Source organism: Vigna radiata, chromosome 11 (assembly GCF_000741045.1).
Source record: "Vigna radiata var. radiata cultivar VC1973A chromosome 11, Vradiata_ver6, whole genome shotgun sequence".
NCBI classification, from domain to species: domain Eukaryota; kingdom Viridiplantae; phylum Streptophyta; class Magnoliopsida; order Fabales; family Fabaceae; genus Vigna; species Vigna radiata.
The window spans coordinates 3,452,588-3,470,773 of NC_028361.1; the positions used below are offsets into that span (position 1 = coordinate 3,452,588).

At 35.4% G+C, this 18,186-nt stretch overlaps 4 protein-coding genes across 6 annotated transcripts; 1 reads left to right on the plus strand and 3 right to left on the minus strand.

Annotated features, from left to right (window-relative positions):
* Window positions 1-63: 63 nt before the first annotated feature.
* On the minus strand, window positions 64-3,695 carry LOC106777712 (MND1-interacting protein 1). Of its 2 annotated transcripts, none has more exons than XM_014665425.2 (3): window positions 3,528-3,695; window positions 1,911-3,420; window positions 64-914 (listed from the first exon to the last, which is right to left on the minus strand). In XM_014665425.2, exons 1-3 carry the CDS (start codon window positions 3,563-3,565, stop codon window positions 411-413), a joined length of 2,052 nt encoding a protein of 683 aa, XP_014520911.1. In that variant the 5' UTR covers window positions 3,566-3,695; the 3' UTR covers window positions 64-410. The 2 variants fall into 2 exon arrangements, with proteins under 2 accessions (XP_014520911.1, XP_014520910.1); XM_014665424.2 differs by having other exon boundaries at window positions 1,911-3,441.
* An 872-nt stretch (window positions 3,696-4,567) lies between these two features.
* LOC106777714 (protein LOL1) lies at window positions 4,568-6,656 on the plus strand. Of its 2 annotated transcripts, none has more exons than XM_022787499.1 (6): window positions 4,568-4,957; window positions 5,051-5,163; window positions 5,557-5,670; window positions 5,796-5,903; window positions 6,019-6,128; window positions 6,289-6,656. In XM_022787499.1, exons 2-6 carry the CDS (start codon window positions 5,088-5,090, stop codon window positions 6,325-6,327), a joined length of 447 nt encoding a protein of 148 aa, XP_022643220.1. In that variant the 5' UTR covers window positions 4,568-4,957; window positions 5,051-5,087; the 3' UTR covers window positions 6,328-6,656. The 2 variants fall into 2 exon arrangements, with proteins under 2 accessions (XP_022643220.1, XP_014520915.1); XM_014665429.2 differs by having other exon boundaries at window positions 4,569-4,957; window positions 6,283-6,656.
* Window positions 6,657-8,751: 2,095 nt separating this feature from the next.
* LOC106776539 lies at window positions 8,752-11,177 on the minus strand. Its single transcript, XM_014664019.2, has 2 exons — window positions 10,757-11,177; window positions 8,752-9,119 (listed from the first exon to the last, which is right to left on the minus strand). Exons 1-2 carry the CDS (start codon window positions 10,985-10,987, stop codon window positions 8,889-8,891), a joined length of 462 nt encoding a protein of 153 aa, XP_014519505.1. The 5' UTR covers window positions 10,988-11,177; the 3' UTR covers window positions 8,752-8,888.
* A 397-nt stretch (window positions 11,178-11,574) lies between these two features.
* LOC106777962 (AP-2 complex subunit mu) lies at window positions 11,575-17,743 on the minus strand. The gene is made up of 13 exons (XM_014665806.2): window positions 17,429-17,743; window positions 16,906-17,083; window positions 16,582-16,672; window positions 15,409-15,503; window positions 14,947-15,036; window positions 14,824-14,872; window positions 14,612-14,750; window positions 14,240-14,356; window positions 13,293-13,383; window positions 13,065-13,207; window positions 12,667-12,781; window positions 12,187-12,231; window positions 11,575-12,078 (listed from the first exon to the last, which is right to left on the minus strand). Exons 1-13 carry the CDS (start codon window positions 17,509-17,511, stop codon window positions 11,998-12,000), a joined length of 1,317 nt encoding a protein of 438 aa, XP_014521292.1. The 5' UTR covers window positions 17,512-17,743; the 3' UTR covers window positions 11,575-11,997.
* Window positions 17,744-18,186: the final 443 nt, after the last annotated feature.

Consider the following 18,186-nt stretch of genomic DNA (forward strand, 5'->3'; position numbering starts at 1 on the left):
GGAGATTTAGGATACAGCAAATAAAAGAGCGTGGTCTGAGAAAAATAAACTAGAGAGGTAAAATACTGTGCACCCTAGGTATATTTTCTAAATTTATAAGATCTAACCAACGCAGACACTGCAGCTGCTTATTTCTTAGTCTAGTGGCCAGGAACCATGCAATAAAAGAATAGTATTTGGTACCGAATTAACATTTGTTGCGTTAATTCAAAAGTCTTTGCTCATATTCAATTCTTTATATGTTATAATCCTTGACTAGTGCCTTCAAAACACTTCTTTTCCTATTTTCCTATTTCTTATTTTCTAGCTAATAACAGATATTCAGACCTTCAAAACGTTGAGTTGAGGTCACAACAAAGCCTTTATGTAAATAAACTATTCTTGATCATGTTCACGCCCCACCCCAAAGACTACGAACTTCCCCCAAATGTACGAATTCTCTGTTCGATTGGAACCCAGCAGCATGGACAAACAGCCTTGCCATTTCTCCCATACTCTTCACTGCAACTGGCACACATAACTTGGTGTGCACATGGCAAGAAAACTACGGAAACTTCATCTTTTCCACATATAACGCATTCTCTATAAGTATTACCGGTGGCTTCTTTTCCAAAAAAATCCGGCACGTTATCTAATTCTTGCAGAAGCTTAGCAATTATCTCTGTGTGGGGCTCTGCTTCCTCAGACTCACATGTAGGCAAAGTAGCAGACTGTGCAGATGCTTTAAGACGCGAAATTTCCTGCTCCAGTCTTAAAAGATCATCTTTGCGACGCTGGAAATCTATCTCCATCTTCAGGCTTAAAGCCTTAAGATTTCTTTTTCTATTAGCCTTAGCTGCTTCCATAGAACGGCGTTCCTCTTCAATCAGTGCTAAGGCGTCCTCCTTAGCCTTTAACTCTTCACCCCTCATTACCTGTCATAAGTAGTCATTAAGCAGAATAAAGGATTCAAGACAAGCATATGTTCTGATACACAGATAGTTTAATTATAAAGTTCGGGAAAAAAGGACTACCGAGCAGAAAATTAAGAAAGCACCAGAGAAAAACTGCCATTTTCATGGAAAAGAGGTTGAATGGTGAGAAAGTTGCATTGAGTGCATTCAATGCGGACAAAATTGTATCTATACTAATCGATCAGAATGCAATGAACTGAACAAAATTTAGGTATATCCATGACAAATATTCATATGATTCACTTTCTAGATTACGAATAAGAAGACACCAAGAAATTCAACGCCAGTATTTAGGATCGTCATGGACTAAAAGACATGAATTCTTCACATATCCGTCAACAGGCATATATGCAAATATACACACTGCTATACCTGATAATTTGGAGCAATTTTCTAATTAACGTGAGCAATTCCAGAATATTAGTATAATTGATGAATTCATTCAAGAGAAATCACTTCAATTTTAGCTGATTTCAAATAAAAATAACAGACGAAGCATATAATCCAAAAAAACACCATGCGTGTGTATTTATATTTATACACATGCCAAGAAGCATATAGACACGCAATGGACGAGAGGAATTCAAAGCACCCTGTTGAGATTGTAGGTGCCATTCTGTGCCTTGCTCAAGTATCCAAGTCAGATACGTGTCTGATTGAACAAAGCTCCTCTTTTTTGCTTTCCATGATTCACAGTGCACATACACTGTCCTGTTACAAGCACAGACATCCTAATGTAACAAATAAAAAAGAAGAAACGACAATTTTATCCAAGTCCCTGATGGTAAATACTACACCAAACCAGCAATATACAAACCCAAACTCAATAAACATTAGACAAGTGTCAAAATCACTCGACAGACTCCAAATTCAGGTTAGATACATTCAATGGTTCATCTGAATATAGTTCAAAGCCATTATGCAGAAAATGTAGATTTCAAAATGATATGAGCAAACCTCAGCTTCTTTTGCACGTTGTTTAATCTGAGCTAACTCTTCTTGTATCTCCAAAATCTTCTGCTTTTCATCTGAAATATCCTGTTTTATCTTCGCTTCCTGTTTTTCCCAAGCCATAAGCTTCTTTAAGCACTTTTTCTCCCTTTTTGCAATTTGCAAGCAGCTTGCGACATACTCTGATGCACTTAATTTACAAGCTTCTAACTCTGCTTTGATTTCAGCTTTCTCCGTCTCAAGTTTCCCAACTCCTGCAGTTGCAAGATCCGTTTGACCACAAACCTTTCTCGAGGCCTCCTCCAATTCTAAGAGTCTCACCATGGTAGGGTCCTCAAGATCCTCATTTGCCTCTTTCCCCTTCTTCAGTCTTTGATTCTCCTCTCTTTCTATCCTGAATGTTTTCAGCTCAATTAGATAGCTGTTTAGCTTTCTTGCAGCTTGGATTGCCTTCTCATGTGCCCAATCTTTCCGCTCCTTTACCTGTTTCTCAAGATCCTTTATCTGATGCACTAGAGTGACTATCACCGAATCCTTCTCATCTTCTGCCACAAACTCCAAGTTCTCATCTATATTTAGATGATGAAATTTACTCAGCACAGACTTCAAGTCATCCTGGTTATTCATATTGTGAGAATCACCAGGCAGATCACCAAGGATTGTAGCCAAAGAAGCAGATGAAGAATCCAATTTCGAAACAGTGCTAATCCCAGGAAATTTTCCTTCATTTGACTGCACCTGTTTTGAGTTGGCCTTGTATCCGTCAGCAATCGCTGCAACATTGCTTTTCAACGAACAAATCATGGCAGGAGTAAGATCAAATTTTTTCGGGAATTCAATGTCTCTCTGTAAACGTACAGTCATCTCATTACCACAAAAGAACCCTTTCAAAGGAATATCTGAGCCTCCCTCTTTTCTAAATCCCCGTTCCTCGTTCTCAAGCTCGGTTAAAGGAGGAGGAAACATGCTTAAAACAGGAACATGGATGGTAATTGCCTTTAACACATTGTAATCGCTCATGAGGAGACACCACATAGCATCACCCACGCCTAACTCGAGCCTCACTTCTTGCAACAAAGACACAAGATTCATCAGAGTGTGCTCCTCAAGCTTCTTCAAATCAGAGAACACAGGCTTGAACTCATACATGTCCATGCTCCCCTTTTCTAAACAAGTCAAGGTGTTGTGCAGCAGGTCTGTAGTCAAATCGTTGGCGCCATAACAATGAACATTGAGCAAAATCGCTTTCACGGCAATATCCTCATTGTGCCCCAAAGCAACAAGCTTTGACACAGTGTCTTTGTATATAATTTCCATACGTTTCAACGAAATGTCTTTCAATTGAACCTCATTACAAAAAACCCAACTGGATGAGTCAACATTAGGGTTTGAATCAGAAATAGGACCCTTGACAGAATAGTATTTATAAGGCACCATCCATCCATTGTCCGAATTGGAAGATGACTCTTTCATCCAAAGTGCTTTGCAATTAGCTTGATCGTTTGCGTTCTTCACACTGAAACCCATGTTATCATCCCTATAATTTTGTGAATGTGAAGTAATTCAACACAAAGAGATAAAAACGAAATGAAAAGGAAAAGGAATTAGAATAGTGAAACTCACAGAGGGCTATCGGAGAGAATATTATCACTGTAATTCATTGCCCTCTTCTATGTTTCGTTCAAGATACAAGAGAGCAATGAAAATCTGAGTGCCGAGTTCAGCTTGTATCAGTTCTTTCACTCAAGTTCAGTGAAGCTCAGTGCCATCTCAAATTTTCCTTTCGGGTTTGGTCAATTTATAGCTTTCTCTATGCGGGCCCTCACCCTCAAAAATGTTTGGGCAATCCTCGACTTTTGCTTTTAGCACCTCCGTAATTGTTTTCCACACTTTCCTGTCCCACTGAATGACGAAAATATTATTAATGTATTAAAAATGAAATTACATATTTTAGAAAATATTGACAAATATATATTACAATAAGATCATAATTAAAAATAATGTTAATTTTATAATAACTTGAGCGGGTGATTATATGGTTTATAAACATGAGGTAACAATGATGCTAAGAGACAGGACAATGACATAATAAAGAATATTTGCACAGAAGGATAAACATATTTCACCTCTCCTGGATGAAATTGAACATAAAGAAAGTAAATTTCTCAAACTGTACAAATATTTCAATTTATAGATATAGAAAAATTGTTTTCCTTCCAAAAAGAACTTAAAAGTTATTGGGAAATGTGATAATAATTCCGATTCTTCCCTGTGTTTTCTGTCTTCCTACTGTTTTTGCGCAAAGGAAAATGTTAAAAGTGGTCCTTCAATCCTGCTTCACTAATTATACACTCTCACAACTCATAGTGCATACTGAACACTTTTGTTACAAGTTTATTTTTTATCAGTATATAAATTTATAAATTTGACTTAAATTTAAAACTCATATAACTTGAATTCAATTTACTATCATTTTCTTTAAATTAAAAGTCTGAACACATTAAATTTATAAGTAGTTTCTTTTATATGCATATGTTGTTGAACTTTATAATTTCTATCCATTTAAACTGACATTTGTATTGTTTATTATCCAAACTTTTTCAAATTCTAAAACTTTTAACCAAACAATTAAAACTTTGGAATATGATAAAGTGAATTCAGCATCGTTGAAATCTTAAAAGAGGAATCTAAAGAGTGTTCGATATTATTTAGGTGGAGTTGACAGGAGGATCAAAACTTCTGAATACTCTAAATTAATTTCTGTCGTATCGAACATGTTTTCTTGGCCATTGTGTTTTTTCAAATGTCCTCTTACGAATGTAAGAACACACTCTCTCTCTCCACTTCAGCAGTAACAGTTGACAAGGGCGTGTGATTGCTCCCACTGGGAGCACACTCTTCTATTTAATCTCTTTTTTTTTTCTGGGAGTGTGTTAACTCTTTTCTTTTCTTCTTCTTGTTATTCTTTCTTTCTCCCTTTCCGTTGTTGTTTCATGCATGGCTCCCTAAGAGAAAGAGAACTTCGTTTGTTACTGCAAATTTAGTTGTAAAAGGTTTTTCTCTTCCTCTGATTCTGCTGCTATTAATGCCAAATCATAGTTCATTTTCCATGTTATTTTATGCCATCGTCATCTTTCATGTTTCAGTTCTTTTCCAGGACTTGTTCAATGGTATTTTGAGATAATGCCGGTTCCACTTGCCCCCTACCCTCCACCACCTCCACCACCTCGGCCACCTCCATATACGCCTCCACCAAATGGTACCTTTTTGCTTACTCTACTCTTTCTTTCTTTATTTGCTCATTCATGTTGGTGGTAGAATGATAACGCAATCATTATTTCCATAAAAATCAAAAGTCCGGTTGTTTTGAAGACCGACTACCTTACAAAGATTGGCAGATATAAAATAGAAATGTTCGATTCACTCAAAGGAGGAAACGGAGAATGAAACTTCGTTTCCCAGATGGAAGATTGAACAAGAAGGCCTGTTTAGTACAGTTCTGTATTTTCCATTTTGAAAAATTGACCTGTATTAATGAAACAATGAATGCTAGAACATTTATAGCCATGACATCAAAGAGAAAGGGGTAAAAAATAAATGGTCATTTATTTGATACATGCAAATAACTTATGTCAAAACCTTCCTTAAACAGGTCCGCAGAACCAACTTGTCTGTTCTGGGTGTAGAAACCTCCTGCTTTATCCGGTTGGAGCCACCTCTGTGTGCTGTGCTGTTTGCCATGCAGTCACAACTGTGCCACCTCCTGGTACAGTACACTTTCTCTCTCTGATTCTCGTTATTTAGGAAGTTCAACTTGTTACCTATTCCAATTTTTCGAATCAACCAAATACAAGTATTATGAAATCATAAGCATCTGTTGCATATGCACAGAAATGGCCCAGTTAGTATGTGGAGGCTGTCACATTCTCCTCATGTACATCCGTGGAGCCACAAGTGTGCAATGCTCTTGTTGTCACACAGTCAATCTGGCTTTGGAAGGTATTAAACCACAAACGGCCTGTGATGAAATTTCGATTCTCTGCTAAATTTTTCTTTAGTATGCTAAATTGTTATTATTTGAGTCATTATTTTGTATGTATGAACATTGTAACAGCAAATCAAGTGGCACATGTCAACTGTGGGAACTGTAAGATGCTACTGAGGTACCCATATGGAGCAAGATCCGTGAAATGTGCCGTTTGCAGTTTTGTAACATTAGTTGGGGTTAGTACAATCTCTTCTTTGGTTAATACTTTACAGTGTGTCACAGATTCAAAAGTACTCTTTTTTATTAGAGCAAACGTTTGCTTGGCAACTTAGTAAGATAGTTTGAACTGCATTCTTATATGCATCTTGCTTACATTGCTGTTACTGAAAGATGCAGGCCTCAACAAGTACCACTGAGCAGAAATTCAGCACCTAAATGGCTGAATCTTTCTCTAAAATTCGTCGCAGACACCACGACCTTGGTTTTAATTGTTACATCTCATCACCCTTGAGGAGTAACTAGCGAATATGTTATATCAGAGAAAATTCCCCTCAAATGTATGAACTACTTTTCCCTTTACTGAAATAATTAAATACTTTTGGTGTTATTGGTGTACCGTGTACTGCTTTGTTTGTAAGCAGTGTAAGCCTCTTAAGGAATCGATGTCGCCCCAACAGTGTCAATGTCAGTGCAGTTTTATATAGTTCTCCAATATCAAAGGCAGTGTCTTCCTAAAAGCTACTTGGAATAACTATTTGTGATAAGATTATTGATTCTTAGTGCTTTAGAAAATTGGCATCTTTAGATAAGGTTTATCTTCCCTTGCTGATACTTGTTTTATGAAGCTGGAAGCAGAATCAAACACATGGTTTATTTCTTTCATATAGGATTTTAGTGCCTCTTGAATCAATCAAAGGTCCTCTAGAAAAAGAGTAAAATTTCATCAGGATGGGATTGTAAAGAACAAAAAGATGCCAACAAATTTATATAAAAAGAGAGGTTAAAAAGGAAACAAAAGATCCCATTTTTATCTCTGAATCGCAACATAGTCACCTTTTTGGTAGATTAACTCATGAAACGTGTTTTTCGGTATTCAAGTTGAAGCTTATGAGTAGCAAAAACTGATGAATGTGAATGCCGATATGGACATCTCTTTTTACGTTAGTGGTTTCTTTGATATTGCCCCGTGTTCTCCAAAAGCGTTGAATATGTCACTGCTCACTCGGTTTAATATTTGTGTTCCACTCATTTTAAAATGTCACATTCGATGGAAATTAGTCTTTGGTAAGTATAAGACATGCATCATGAGGTTAAGACTTGAGGTAGTCGTTATCTCTTCACTATTTCTCGTGTGTTGCTACATACTATTATAGTCGTATAACAAGTGCTTGTGACTGTGGCTGCAAAGCAGTATCTTCTGAATTGAATTGGATTTGGTTTAGATCAGATATGAGAGTTCGTTCAGCTCTATTATCATTGATGAAAAAATCATTTTTTTTTCAAACTGAAAGGTAGAAATCTCGTGCCATTAGTCTGTTTAATCGAAGCGTAGGTATCTCTGAGTTTCAAAACTCATTGAGACATATATTCTATATGGTTAACTTTCATTAGTATAAAAATTATATTTTATGACGTATAAAAACGAGTTATGACGTACAAAGTTTTGTACGTTATAATAGGTCTACATATTTTATGACGTAGCAAAAATTTACGTTATTTGAACATATTATGACACTGTTTCTAAAATCAGTCCATTTTTTTATATGAATATTGGAGAAAATTGTTTCGAATTGATATTGAGTAAAATTATCTATGTTCACATCGAGTTATTTCTTTTTTTATAGACTTCTTAAATGAACATAGATAATTTTACTCAATATCAATTCAAAACAATTTTCTCCAATATTCATATTAAAAAAAATGGACAAAACTATTATAACGTACAAAACTATGTATGTCATAGTTCGTTTTTGTATGTCATAAAATATGATTTTTGTACTAGTGTTTGTACACAGACAAGTTAATATTGATTGTCATTCTCTTTCAAAAGAAGCAATACACCACGCTAGACTCAAAGTATTCTTCTAGTCCATTTTAATACCATTGTAATATTTAATGCAGGTTAATTCATCTCAATAATTTCATGTGTGGATACATTGTTAAAAATAAAATAATTCCTCAAGTTATAACTGCATTTTTAAATCATGGAATTCTAGACTTTTTAAGTAAGAATTTCACATGATAAATCACTTGAAACAACAAATTTTTCAGTAACCATACTTAATGGTAGCAATTTAACTCCATATGAAATACCACCTTGAACGACCTTCATCTATCATCCTTCACGTGTGTAGCAGAAACTAACATTCCTTTACCCATAGGACTATGTTAGTTGATTGACGTCATTTCCTATTCTTACCAATTTTTAAACAGAATATATAATTTCTGTCGTATATTAGTAAAGGTCGAGAACCTTGCGTTCAAACAAGATGCCCTCCTTGAGCAGAAGTGCTGAACAACAAACAGAAAACTCAGTATTCTTTAAACATTCAGATGGATCTCGTTCGATTAATTTAATAAGCATAGCAACAATTTAAGCATTAGCTAATAGTATCCAGGTACAAACTGTCAAAGTTGGTTAGAAGAATAGTACGTCTAAGATTTCAGTACTTAATGGAGACTCATAATTCACAACGAACTACACTTAAATCCACTTGTTAAAGTTTAGAGCTTCTTTATATATCTCACACGTGGTCCTCTCAGCCAAGTTACCCATCTGACAGCCACTGTAATGTAGCTTGTACATTTAACTCCCACACGTTTTCATCAAGTGTAGCAATTCTCAAGCATATTCGAATCTAGTGAAAGACAGCTAAAATGCAAAAAGGAACCATGAAGTAAAGCCCAGTTAAAATGTTAGTGTTTAACTACAGATTCCACAGTATGCACAACTAAACAGAAAAAGCCGAATGAACCAATATCCAAACCAATGTTTACTACAATCTGCCCTGGTGTTCCACACAATGAAGAATAATTTTCCCATCTAATAGGATCTGTTTGTTCACTCTGACTTCCTTGGTCCCCTTCTTCGATTTAAACCTTGCTTGTGTTTTATGATGATCTTCTCCAAGTCCTTCTGGCGTCACTGACAATACCTCTTCAAGGAATTCATCTGCCACGTCTCCATCTTCGTCCATCGTAAGATGCTTAGCATACCAACCCAGACCCTGATGAAGCGAAACACAACAGCCCAAAAACATTAAACACCTGCTGGCAGTAAATTACAAGACAAAGGAAAATTTATCTGACCATGATACTCCCAGACTTAATTACTAGGCAATAGAGACAAAAGAAAATGTAAAAGGCACAAGCGTAAGGTCATGAATGCCCCACAATCCCTAGTTTGAAACTATATTTCCCCTCCCCTCTTTCATCTATCAATGATTGGAGTCTTTTGTCTTAAATTCAAGCTGTTTATTTTTTCCTGACTCGTACATAGTACGTCTAAATGTTGTAACTGTAATAATAGAAGCTATCTGCCAAATAGTTGGGCATAAAAAAAGCTGCAATGACAATTCCCAATCATGAAACAAGGATAAGATCCACTGATCATGAGCAGAACAGATCTCATAGCTACTTTTGAAACAAGATATGGTACAAAGCGAACTGTCTAAGAATTTTCCATTACCAATTCAAGTTTTAAATAATCCCCTCCCAATACTCGTCTTTTTGTTTGGGTTGAGGAATGTTAAGTACATCCATTCATGTAATCGGGGAACATTGACGGAAGATTTAAACTCCAACACTATACATAGATGAACAAATTCCAGTGGAATATGACAAGAATCACCCCTCCGCCAATGGTAGGACACCTCCAACCTAATTTTGCTATGATAAAGTACAAATAAAAGCCAAATGCTGTCAATTTCATTCTTATGCTTACAAAAGTGCTTAGCTTCCCCTATCAGCTAGAAAAAAAGAGTGATCCTCATTAACAACCCAAAGTAAGAAAATAAAGACAAAGGCAGTTATCCACAATGGCACTGCAACATTACAAAGTCATGCCAATATACTCTTTCACTGATGAAATCAGATAATCATAACATCCTCACAAGATAACTGAAATAAAATGATACAACATCTAGAACTTGAATTTCAGCTTCGGAGGTAGGAAGTCCAAGAGAAAACAAAGGGCTGCATTATCTTACCCAAACACAAACATTATAAGATACTCCTTTTTAATCTCATATATAAGAGAAAAAAAAAGTTGAGAGATGAATTTAAGTGTAAGCAAATTCGAACTAACTTTACCTATCTGTCTTCCGTCTAATTGAGATTTTATTCCAATGATTCCCTTATTTATATGCAGTTTAGAAAAAATGTCTATGTTTCAAATGAAGAACAATTAAACTAAACTGACCAATTTTTATTTTTTGGTATTCAAGACCCTAGGAAGTACCATTATAAAAAAATTGTTCATTGGAGTTCCAATCGGAAAAAGGGATCCATTTGTCGCGTACGAACATACACAAATACTCAACACAGGAACTATAGACTCGGGTTATTTACAATCTTATTAATAGAATTTGAAACAAGGATGAAAAGATATTATTATTAGCCTCTGCATAGTCCCAACAATTCACAAGAGCCTTGATATCTCATACACAAAAGTAAGCACACAAGTTTGCTATTTTCCTTTATGTGTATAGTTAAATTGTGTAGAAAAAAGGTAAAAAATTACAAATGAGGTATAAGATCCAAGCAATAATTGTGCAGCTAACATGACATGAATTTTTAGGTTTCCCAAAATTTAAATGCATGGTTATAAAACCCAACCGAATTGGAATGATGAGAAAGGAAGGACCTGAAGTCCGCCGTCGCCAGACGTAGAGGGAGTGAGAACGGGTGGGAGGTGGTGGCGATCGACAACGACCTTGGCAGGGACGCTAAAGCCTTTACGAGGACGACCGGTTTCTCTGACTCGATACGGTGTCGTACCAGGATGGACATCGTGTTCATCGGCGGCGGCATCCTTGGAATCGTGATCGTGGTTTCCAATCCCTAGAAATCCAGCAATCCTTCTGAACAGTCCCATGAATCAAAAGAGGGTGTAGGGAAAAGGCGTGGTGTTCGTTGCAGCGAGCCAAGGATCCCTCTGCACTGCACGTGTTTGCTTGAACTTTGCAGCTGCTGTCGTTGAAGGAAAGATGAGATACCATGGGACACTATATACACCCAACCAAACTAATCCTTCACCTCCACTTTCTACACAATCTGTATCCCTCCATCTTCCTTTTCTATTTCCTTTTCATTTTTTATTATTCTATTTTTCAATTAAATTTTATTTTTTCTTAAATAATATATAATGATATTTAATATTTTTTATGATATAAATTATTAAATTAAAACTCTAACACGTTGTATCTAAATTTCGATTTCAATAAACATTAATTTTACATTTTAATTAACTTCTTATGATTATATTTTTTTCATTATTTTTTCCAATTTTTTTATTATTATTGTCTCAAGATTATTCGCACTAGCTTATAATCTAAAATTATTTAACCATTATATTATATTCAAATAAAATATTATTTGAATATATATAAAATGTTATTCCTTCAATATAAAAGTAGTTGTAATTCATCAACAACATCTTCCTTGTAGAAACGAAAATAGGAATATACTAACCCCTGCCCTTCCTTGTTATGTGATAACTAGATTTCTTATCTTACAGATGACTTCTTCCCTTGAAGCAACGAATCATGGTATACTTACAAGTAAACTCCCTCCCATATTTATCTTTTCAGAGAGGAGCTTCAGTAGATCAATGCCTACATTTAGGGCCAAAAAAACAACTACTGAACGTGCGATTCATCATTAAAATAAAATACAATGTGGACAAGGAAGATGGAATCAATTTAGAGTTTACATGAACAAACTGGCATTGACTCATTTTTCACAACCACAATCATTTGACGGAACTCTATGTGATGATGCTAAGAAGAAACTCAGCTATAACTGGTAACTGCATAGAAGAGTGCTTTTAACTATTTGGTTTGCTTCCATCTCCATCCATTAATCTGACGTTTTCCCATGTGACGGCTAGCACCTTACCTCGTAAGATCCTGCTTTTGTAATATACCGAACCCACTCAACAGTGTTGTATCCACTCTTTTCCCACACCTTCACAGAGTAAATTACAAAAACCACTGAGTTCTAAGAAAAACATGAGGCCTCCACATATCAATGTTAAAAACAGAAAAGCCTCGTAAATCAAATTGGATACCTTACCTTTAGAAAACGGACACGTAAACCAGATGCGGTGAACATGGGAACCTGCATTATGAAATATAAGACTTGTACGTCAAGCTACTATATAGGAAGCAAGTGTTTCTTTCGAGACTGATTCTCAACAAGAGAATGTGAAATATTAGATCAAATGTCATCCCCGCAGCGGAGGGCCAATGTCCACTAAGCTTACCCAAAAAAAAAATGAAAGTTTAAAAAAATTATATTTTGTCCAGAGAGAGAAAAGGAAAGACCATTTTATTTCACCTAGATCGACGAATGCATTGAATATATATTAATATAGTAATGAATATACAGGTCCCAAGCCCTGATTACTAATTTCCGTAATTGACATGTATATAATAAAACTGGATTAATTACACATCCAACCATTTTCATGAATAAGCTTTCACAGATACTTCTAAGACAATCAGGACGTTCCAGCTATTTTCATGGAATTTGTAAAAACAACATATAACAAACCTGAAACTCCATCTGAATTGGCGGTCTAGTCCCAGATTTCTTTTCTGTCATCGTGGAAATAAGTTCAACTTCTGCACTCAATGTCGGCTCAGTTTGCCCAGGAAATTTTCTTAGTCTACAAATTAAGAATAGAATAGGATGTTAATACCGAAAACCACATTAAATAGTACCCCTGACAAGTTAAATTAGAAAATAAATCTGGAACCCTATCCTATCACACTATGTAAAACAAAATATTTCAAACATGATTAGTAACATATTCAAACATGATTTCTAAAACATAAAATTACTAAGTAACAGCACACATTTAGGTTACTCAAGATGCTGAGTTAGGGTCGGAAAACCGCTTTCAATAACTTTCATTTCACATAGTAATTATAACAAAGTGAGACTCTTACTTCCAAACCAAACAATCAATAGCTGCATTATATTTTGCTCGACCAGATGTGACTGTGAAACTCGTTTTTGCTGTTTGTTTCGGCACAGGAATTTTGACAACAACCCCTAGTGCAAACATCTTTGCACCAAAGACACTCTTTACCTGAAAAACATGTTAATAACAGGTAAAACGAATGGGGGTAGATGACATTCAATATATTTGACCTTCAACGTTAAAAATTTCAAACCTTAACATTTACTTCCATCCTTGTTCGACCAAGTTCCTTGATGGTGGGCAATACTTTGAAGGGAAGATTAACACCCTCGGTGATACGATATCTATCAATTTAAAATAATCTTAGAAGATATCAGACAAGACCAATGCCACTTCTGGCACCGTTAAGAATTCACCTGATCCTAAATCACTTGTGAGTTTATAAACCAAGTGATGCAAAATGGTAAAATATACTTCTTGGAGCTACTAAATATCCTTTAAATTTCATGATGAAGCTAATGCTGTGCAAAAATAAGAATCACTTCGATGCTACAAACATTATGAAAGGAAGAAAGTAATCCAACAACTGAGGAAGTATAACCATCATTCTAAATAAGTGAAACTAGGATGATAATAGACTGTGAACGGCATGAGCACCTGATACATTTCCATTGCAATATTAGGTAGTAGCAAACAAGCTAAATCTGTAGGAAAGGCAAGGAAAACCTAATAAACTCAAGAAATGGATGTTTGTACGAAAGATTTCAGATGCACCCCTTGACTTAGCTCCTTGGTATAAGAGAGCTGGATTTATGAAAATTGGGCAGTTGTAACCAATATGAACCAAAGAAAAATTAGTTTTCAATGTTGCTGTTGGTGGTCTATTGAGGTGTCATAGAAGGAATAGAACACTTCCTTAGAAGCTTAAATCATATCATAGAGATGACAGTAATCCATTGTGGTATTTTAAGTTTGGTGATGAAGATCGAGGAAGAAATACATTATCAAGTGCCTTGCAGAAAAACCAACAGAGTTATTTTAAAATAGTTAATCAAGAAGAGTAACAGCAAGGAAAGGAATCATAAATCCATTTATCCACCTGCCCCTTTTTTTCCCACCAGAGCATGCTTGTAAGAAGTTTGTTGTAGGTCCACAAAATTTTATAAATTATGAGGATTTAAAGAGAAGGTAAAAGCTTACTTCATTAGTTCAAATTCACCATCAGGTGGCACAAAACTAACTGTCTTCTCTGAGTTGAACCTTGTCAGATTTACACATTGATGGAAAGTTACATCATCAAGCTCAATAGTTTTACCACTGCAAAATGGATTTTGTTGACAGCAGAAAACAATATTACTATTATAGTTGAGTAAATAAAACATAAGGATGAATTGTCCTCCTAGTACGACACACAAGATGGACTACGTTTTAGAAGAAAAAAGGTAAACACACAATTCTCTACTGTAATATAACAGGACAAACACGTCTTTCAAATGATAATGAAAAAAATAATAATAATAATAATAATAAAAATAAAATAAAAATTCGGAATCATGTTCAAATGAAAACTACCTTTTAGTAGGACGAGATTTAATTTCTGACTCTTTCTCTAGGCCAATCTTGTCATTCAAACCCAACTTCAAATCGGGCATTCCAGAAAGAAAGCACTTCATAAGAATCTTTCCCGTAACATCACAGCGTAGAACAACACCTATATTCATCACAATTAGCACACAATCAAGCAAGCATCAATGTTGTGGAGACAAGGAAAATTCATGACCTACCCTTTGAAGACATAAGAAGATTCACGCTCTCCACAATATCCAAGAAGACCTGCAATGGATAAATGACGTAATTTGCAACAGAAGGGCACTAATGATAAAGAATGGAAGATATACACAACTTGCCTCGTTCTTTTTATATACAAGGCCTTCTCTCCGCCAACCAACAGCACCAGTAACTTGTAAAGTTGCATTTGGGACAGGTCTATCTACAGGCTGTATCACCCAAGCATTGCGCACAGCACAGGATGAATTATAGTAGGATTTAGTGAGTTATTTAAACAATACATCGCATTAAGAAGGGTAAACTCAAACAACAAACAAGTGGACAGATAGATAACGCATGCACCCACAGAGCCAGTAACATGTGAAATCACATTTTGCATAGGTATATCTGTGGTGAGGTGTTTCCCGCTGTTCCCTCCAACAAAATGATATTTGGTATTTTCATATATTCATGCAACTATAGATATTCTATTCTCCAAGGTTCTAATTTTTTTCATCTCAATGTAATTCATGCTAGTTCTATCAAGTCCACACCCGAGTAATTCAATGTGTTTGTTTACACATTAGCGTGGGCAGACTAACCTTGGATGAAAATGGGGAACGCACTCCTTCCTGAGTAATATAAAGCTTTAAGATTTCCGGAGAAAGATTTTGAGGATAACCAAAATCCATGATTTCTGCAGATATATGTAAAATATTTATAATAAACTCATTTGAATTCAAATGATAAATATTTTTTTCATGAGAACTCTATTTAGTATTTTATTATTACACCAAGTTTGAATGAGAAAAACATTTTATTCTGGTGTTTGAAATCCTGGATAGCAAACATGTAGCAATTAGCCCCAAGAACATTATAGAAAGATAACCACTGTTTAAAAAAAATATATACTATATACAAGGAATTTACAAAAGTGACAAAAGAATTACTCAATTAATGACATTCAGAATCAATAAAAAAAAAATTAATAGGCGTGTCTCTAAACAAAGCATGCAGTAAATAACAACTAAATTCAAATACAAGTTTCCTAGATAGGAATCATAGTAAACCACCATTTCTTAAATTCAAGTCTTCTTTATCTTCTTCACTACTATTACAGCAGTAGACTTCAGCATTGTAAATGGAAACCCCAAAAAAGCCCTAATGTCATTTTTCAAAGAAATTTCAAGAATCAGCACATAGAATAGTGCTGCAACAGCCACTAATGAGCGTGTAATTTGATTCGCTGCGGCAGCGCCTATAGCAGGCTGGGGCTGCTCCACACTGCTACACTTCTATAGCAAAATTACACCGCACTATTCACAAATGCAATCATATAAAACTAGCCCCTTCTGTTACATTTCACTAGTAAAGCCCTATTCACTATAGTGCCCCTGTGGCCACTATTTGGTCTGCTTTAGCCAATACGGAAGCCCCTATAGAGGGCGGGGCCACTATGCTGCTATAGGGCAGCTATTTAAGCCTCTGGTTTTGTTTCAATCCGTTGACAAAACAGATAGACCCAGTTACATTAACTTGTGTGTCTATATGAAATATTTCAAGAAAATTCAAATCATATAGAAACTTCTTGCATCTACCTCTTCAGTGTAACCACTCGCTTAAACTTTGAACAGAAAAATAAGAACTTATCCAGAAAATATTCTTCAAACAAATGACAGATTTTGAAATTATTGGAACTAAAACCCTTCAACTGACTTTCAGCATTGCGACATAAAATTTCAAAGAATTTAATTCATCACCACATGATTACATACCATCTAGGAGCTCATAAATAAGTACAAAATTATTGCGAATTGCATCTTCGTCAAAGGCACCGCCAAAATATGATTTAAATAGTGCAACTGCCTGCAACGAGGACATATATCAATCGTGTAATCATTTATATAACTATAAGTTAATGATGATCAAATTTCTAGATCGAAAGACAGAAATCAATGTCTGAGCAACATAGACAGCAAAGCTTTCATCTCAAAGTTGAGGAAGGATGCAATGAAAAAGGTCCACGTCATGAATCGTACTTTAACTGATCAAGCCAGACATCATCCGATAAGTTACAGAGATAGCAAGAAGTTAAATACCTCAACAACAAACTTGAAAGCGCAAGCTACATTAGCATTGCTGCTGACAACAATCACGATGTAAACATTGCTGATCCTCATGTAAAAGAAAGAGCAACCACCAATCTGCCTCACAGGACAAGTACCAAGTTCTTTTGTTTGCATTATATGTGTCCGAAAAGCATCAACCATATTTCCCCTGCAATGTAATTCAATAAGTTAGAAGACGTGATACTGTTCCCGACGAAATAAAAAATAAACTTCCAACAAGCGCAATCACCAAGTTCCAGGGTTCCAAGAAGGGCATTCCAAAAGCAAAAGTTCCTTAATACTTATCGCTATTCACTGGTCCTAGCTACATTACAGGGTAATCAGAACGAACAATTACAGCAGGACTTATATTTTAGAATAGAGTTCTCCAAACACAAAAGATGTTGAAAACTGAAATCCTATAACATTTAAGAGAACAAACAACAGAAATGATTCGCTTTGACTTCACTGAGAGATGAGTAGGCGAAAGAAGGAGAAAAGGAATAGATATTACCCAACATCGTCTCGGTAGAGGCGATTGATGAGAACGTCGCCGCGGAGGTTCAAGAAGTATATAGCGGAAGCAGCCACCGGCATCTCCAATCCGGTGTATCAGCTTCCAAATTCTCTGACGAAAAGCTTTCGAAGAAGAGTGACAATCAGATACCGCCGCTCAGCGGCAGATCTGAGGCTAGCAGCAGCAGAAAAAACAATAACAAGAACAACAAAAAGTGGTGGACTGCGAGAAGGAAAGAAGGAAAGCAACAAAATGTTTTACGAGTCAGCGTTTCTTTGCACGGCAACACTTCTACTCTGTTCAGCAATGTTCTTGTACAACACGTGGGCTATCCAGTGAGTTTATTTAGTGAACTGATTTTTTTTAATTATAAATAAAATACAACATGCTATAAATTTTGCCAGAGTGCTATTCTTGAAAAATCTATGTAGTTCATGTAAAAAAAACGTACCAGTCATCTTCTATTTGGTAAAAACTTAATTAAATTATTTAATTTTGTTTGTTTAATTCAAGTTCTTTGTTGTTAAAATTTTGAATTTGGTGAATTTTTTAAATTACTCCAGCTTATTTTTTTATCTTGACAAAATTAACATTGTTAATAAATATAAATTGAATGTAAATCGAATGCATGTGAAATTTCTGAGACCCTGTTCATTTTAGTGAATTTAGAAAAGAATAATTGAGTGGATTTGAGAAGATTTAAAAATAAATCTTTTTGTTGTTTAGTTGACTAGATTTGAAGGTAAAGTAAGTGA

Excerpts from the sequence above, each read along its gene's own strand:
- LOC106777712 (XM_014665424.2), bottom strand. The coding sequence starts at position 3,565 with ATGAATTACAGTGATAATATTCTCTCCGATAGCCCTCT. Across the intron at positions 3,442-3,527 it reads ATTCTCTCCGATAGCCCTCT|GGATGATAACATGGGTTTCA; the intron begins GTGAGTTTCACT and ends ACAAAATTATAG. Across the intron at positions 915-1,910 it reads AACGTGCAAAAGAAGCTGAG|GTAATGAGGGGTGAAGAGTT; the intron begins GTTTGCTCATAT and ends TACTTATGACAG.
- LOC106777714 (XM_014665429.2), top strand. The coding sequence starts at position 5,088 with ATGCCGGTTCCACTTGCCCCCTACCCTCCACCACCTCCACCACCTCGG. Across the intron at positions 5,904-6,018 it reads AGTCAATCTGGCTTTGGAAG|CAAATCAAGTGGCACATGTC; the intron begins GTATTAAACCAC and ends ACATTGTAACAG. Across the intron at positions 6,129-6,282 it reads GTTTTGTAACATTAGTTGGG|ATGCAGGCCTCAACAAGTAC; the intron begins GTTAGTACAATC and ends TGTTACTGAAAG.
- LOC106776539 (XM_014664019.2), bottom strand. The coding sequence starts at position 10,987 with ATGGGACTGTTCAGAAGGATTGCTGGATTTCTAGGGATTGGAAACCAC. Across the intron at positions 9,120-10,756 it reads CTGGCGACGGCGGACTTCAG|GGTCTGGGTTGGTATGCTAA; the intron begins GTCCTTCCTTTC and ends TCGCTTCATCAG.
- LOC106777962 (XM_014665806.2), bottom strand. The coding sequence starts at position 17,511 with ATGCCGGTGGCTGCTTCCGCTATATACTTCTTGAACCTCCGCGGCGAC. Across the intron at positions 15,504-16,581 it reads TATTTATGAGCTCCTAGATG|AAATCATGGATTTTGGTTAT; the intron begins GTATGTAATCAT and ends ATATATCTGCAG. Across the intron at positions 15,037-15,408 it reads GTTCCCCATTTTCATCCAAG|CCTGTAGATAGACCTGTCCC; the intron begins GTTAGTCTGCCC and ends TGGGTGATACAG.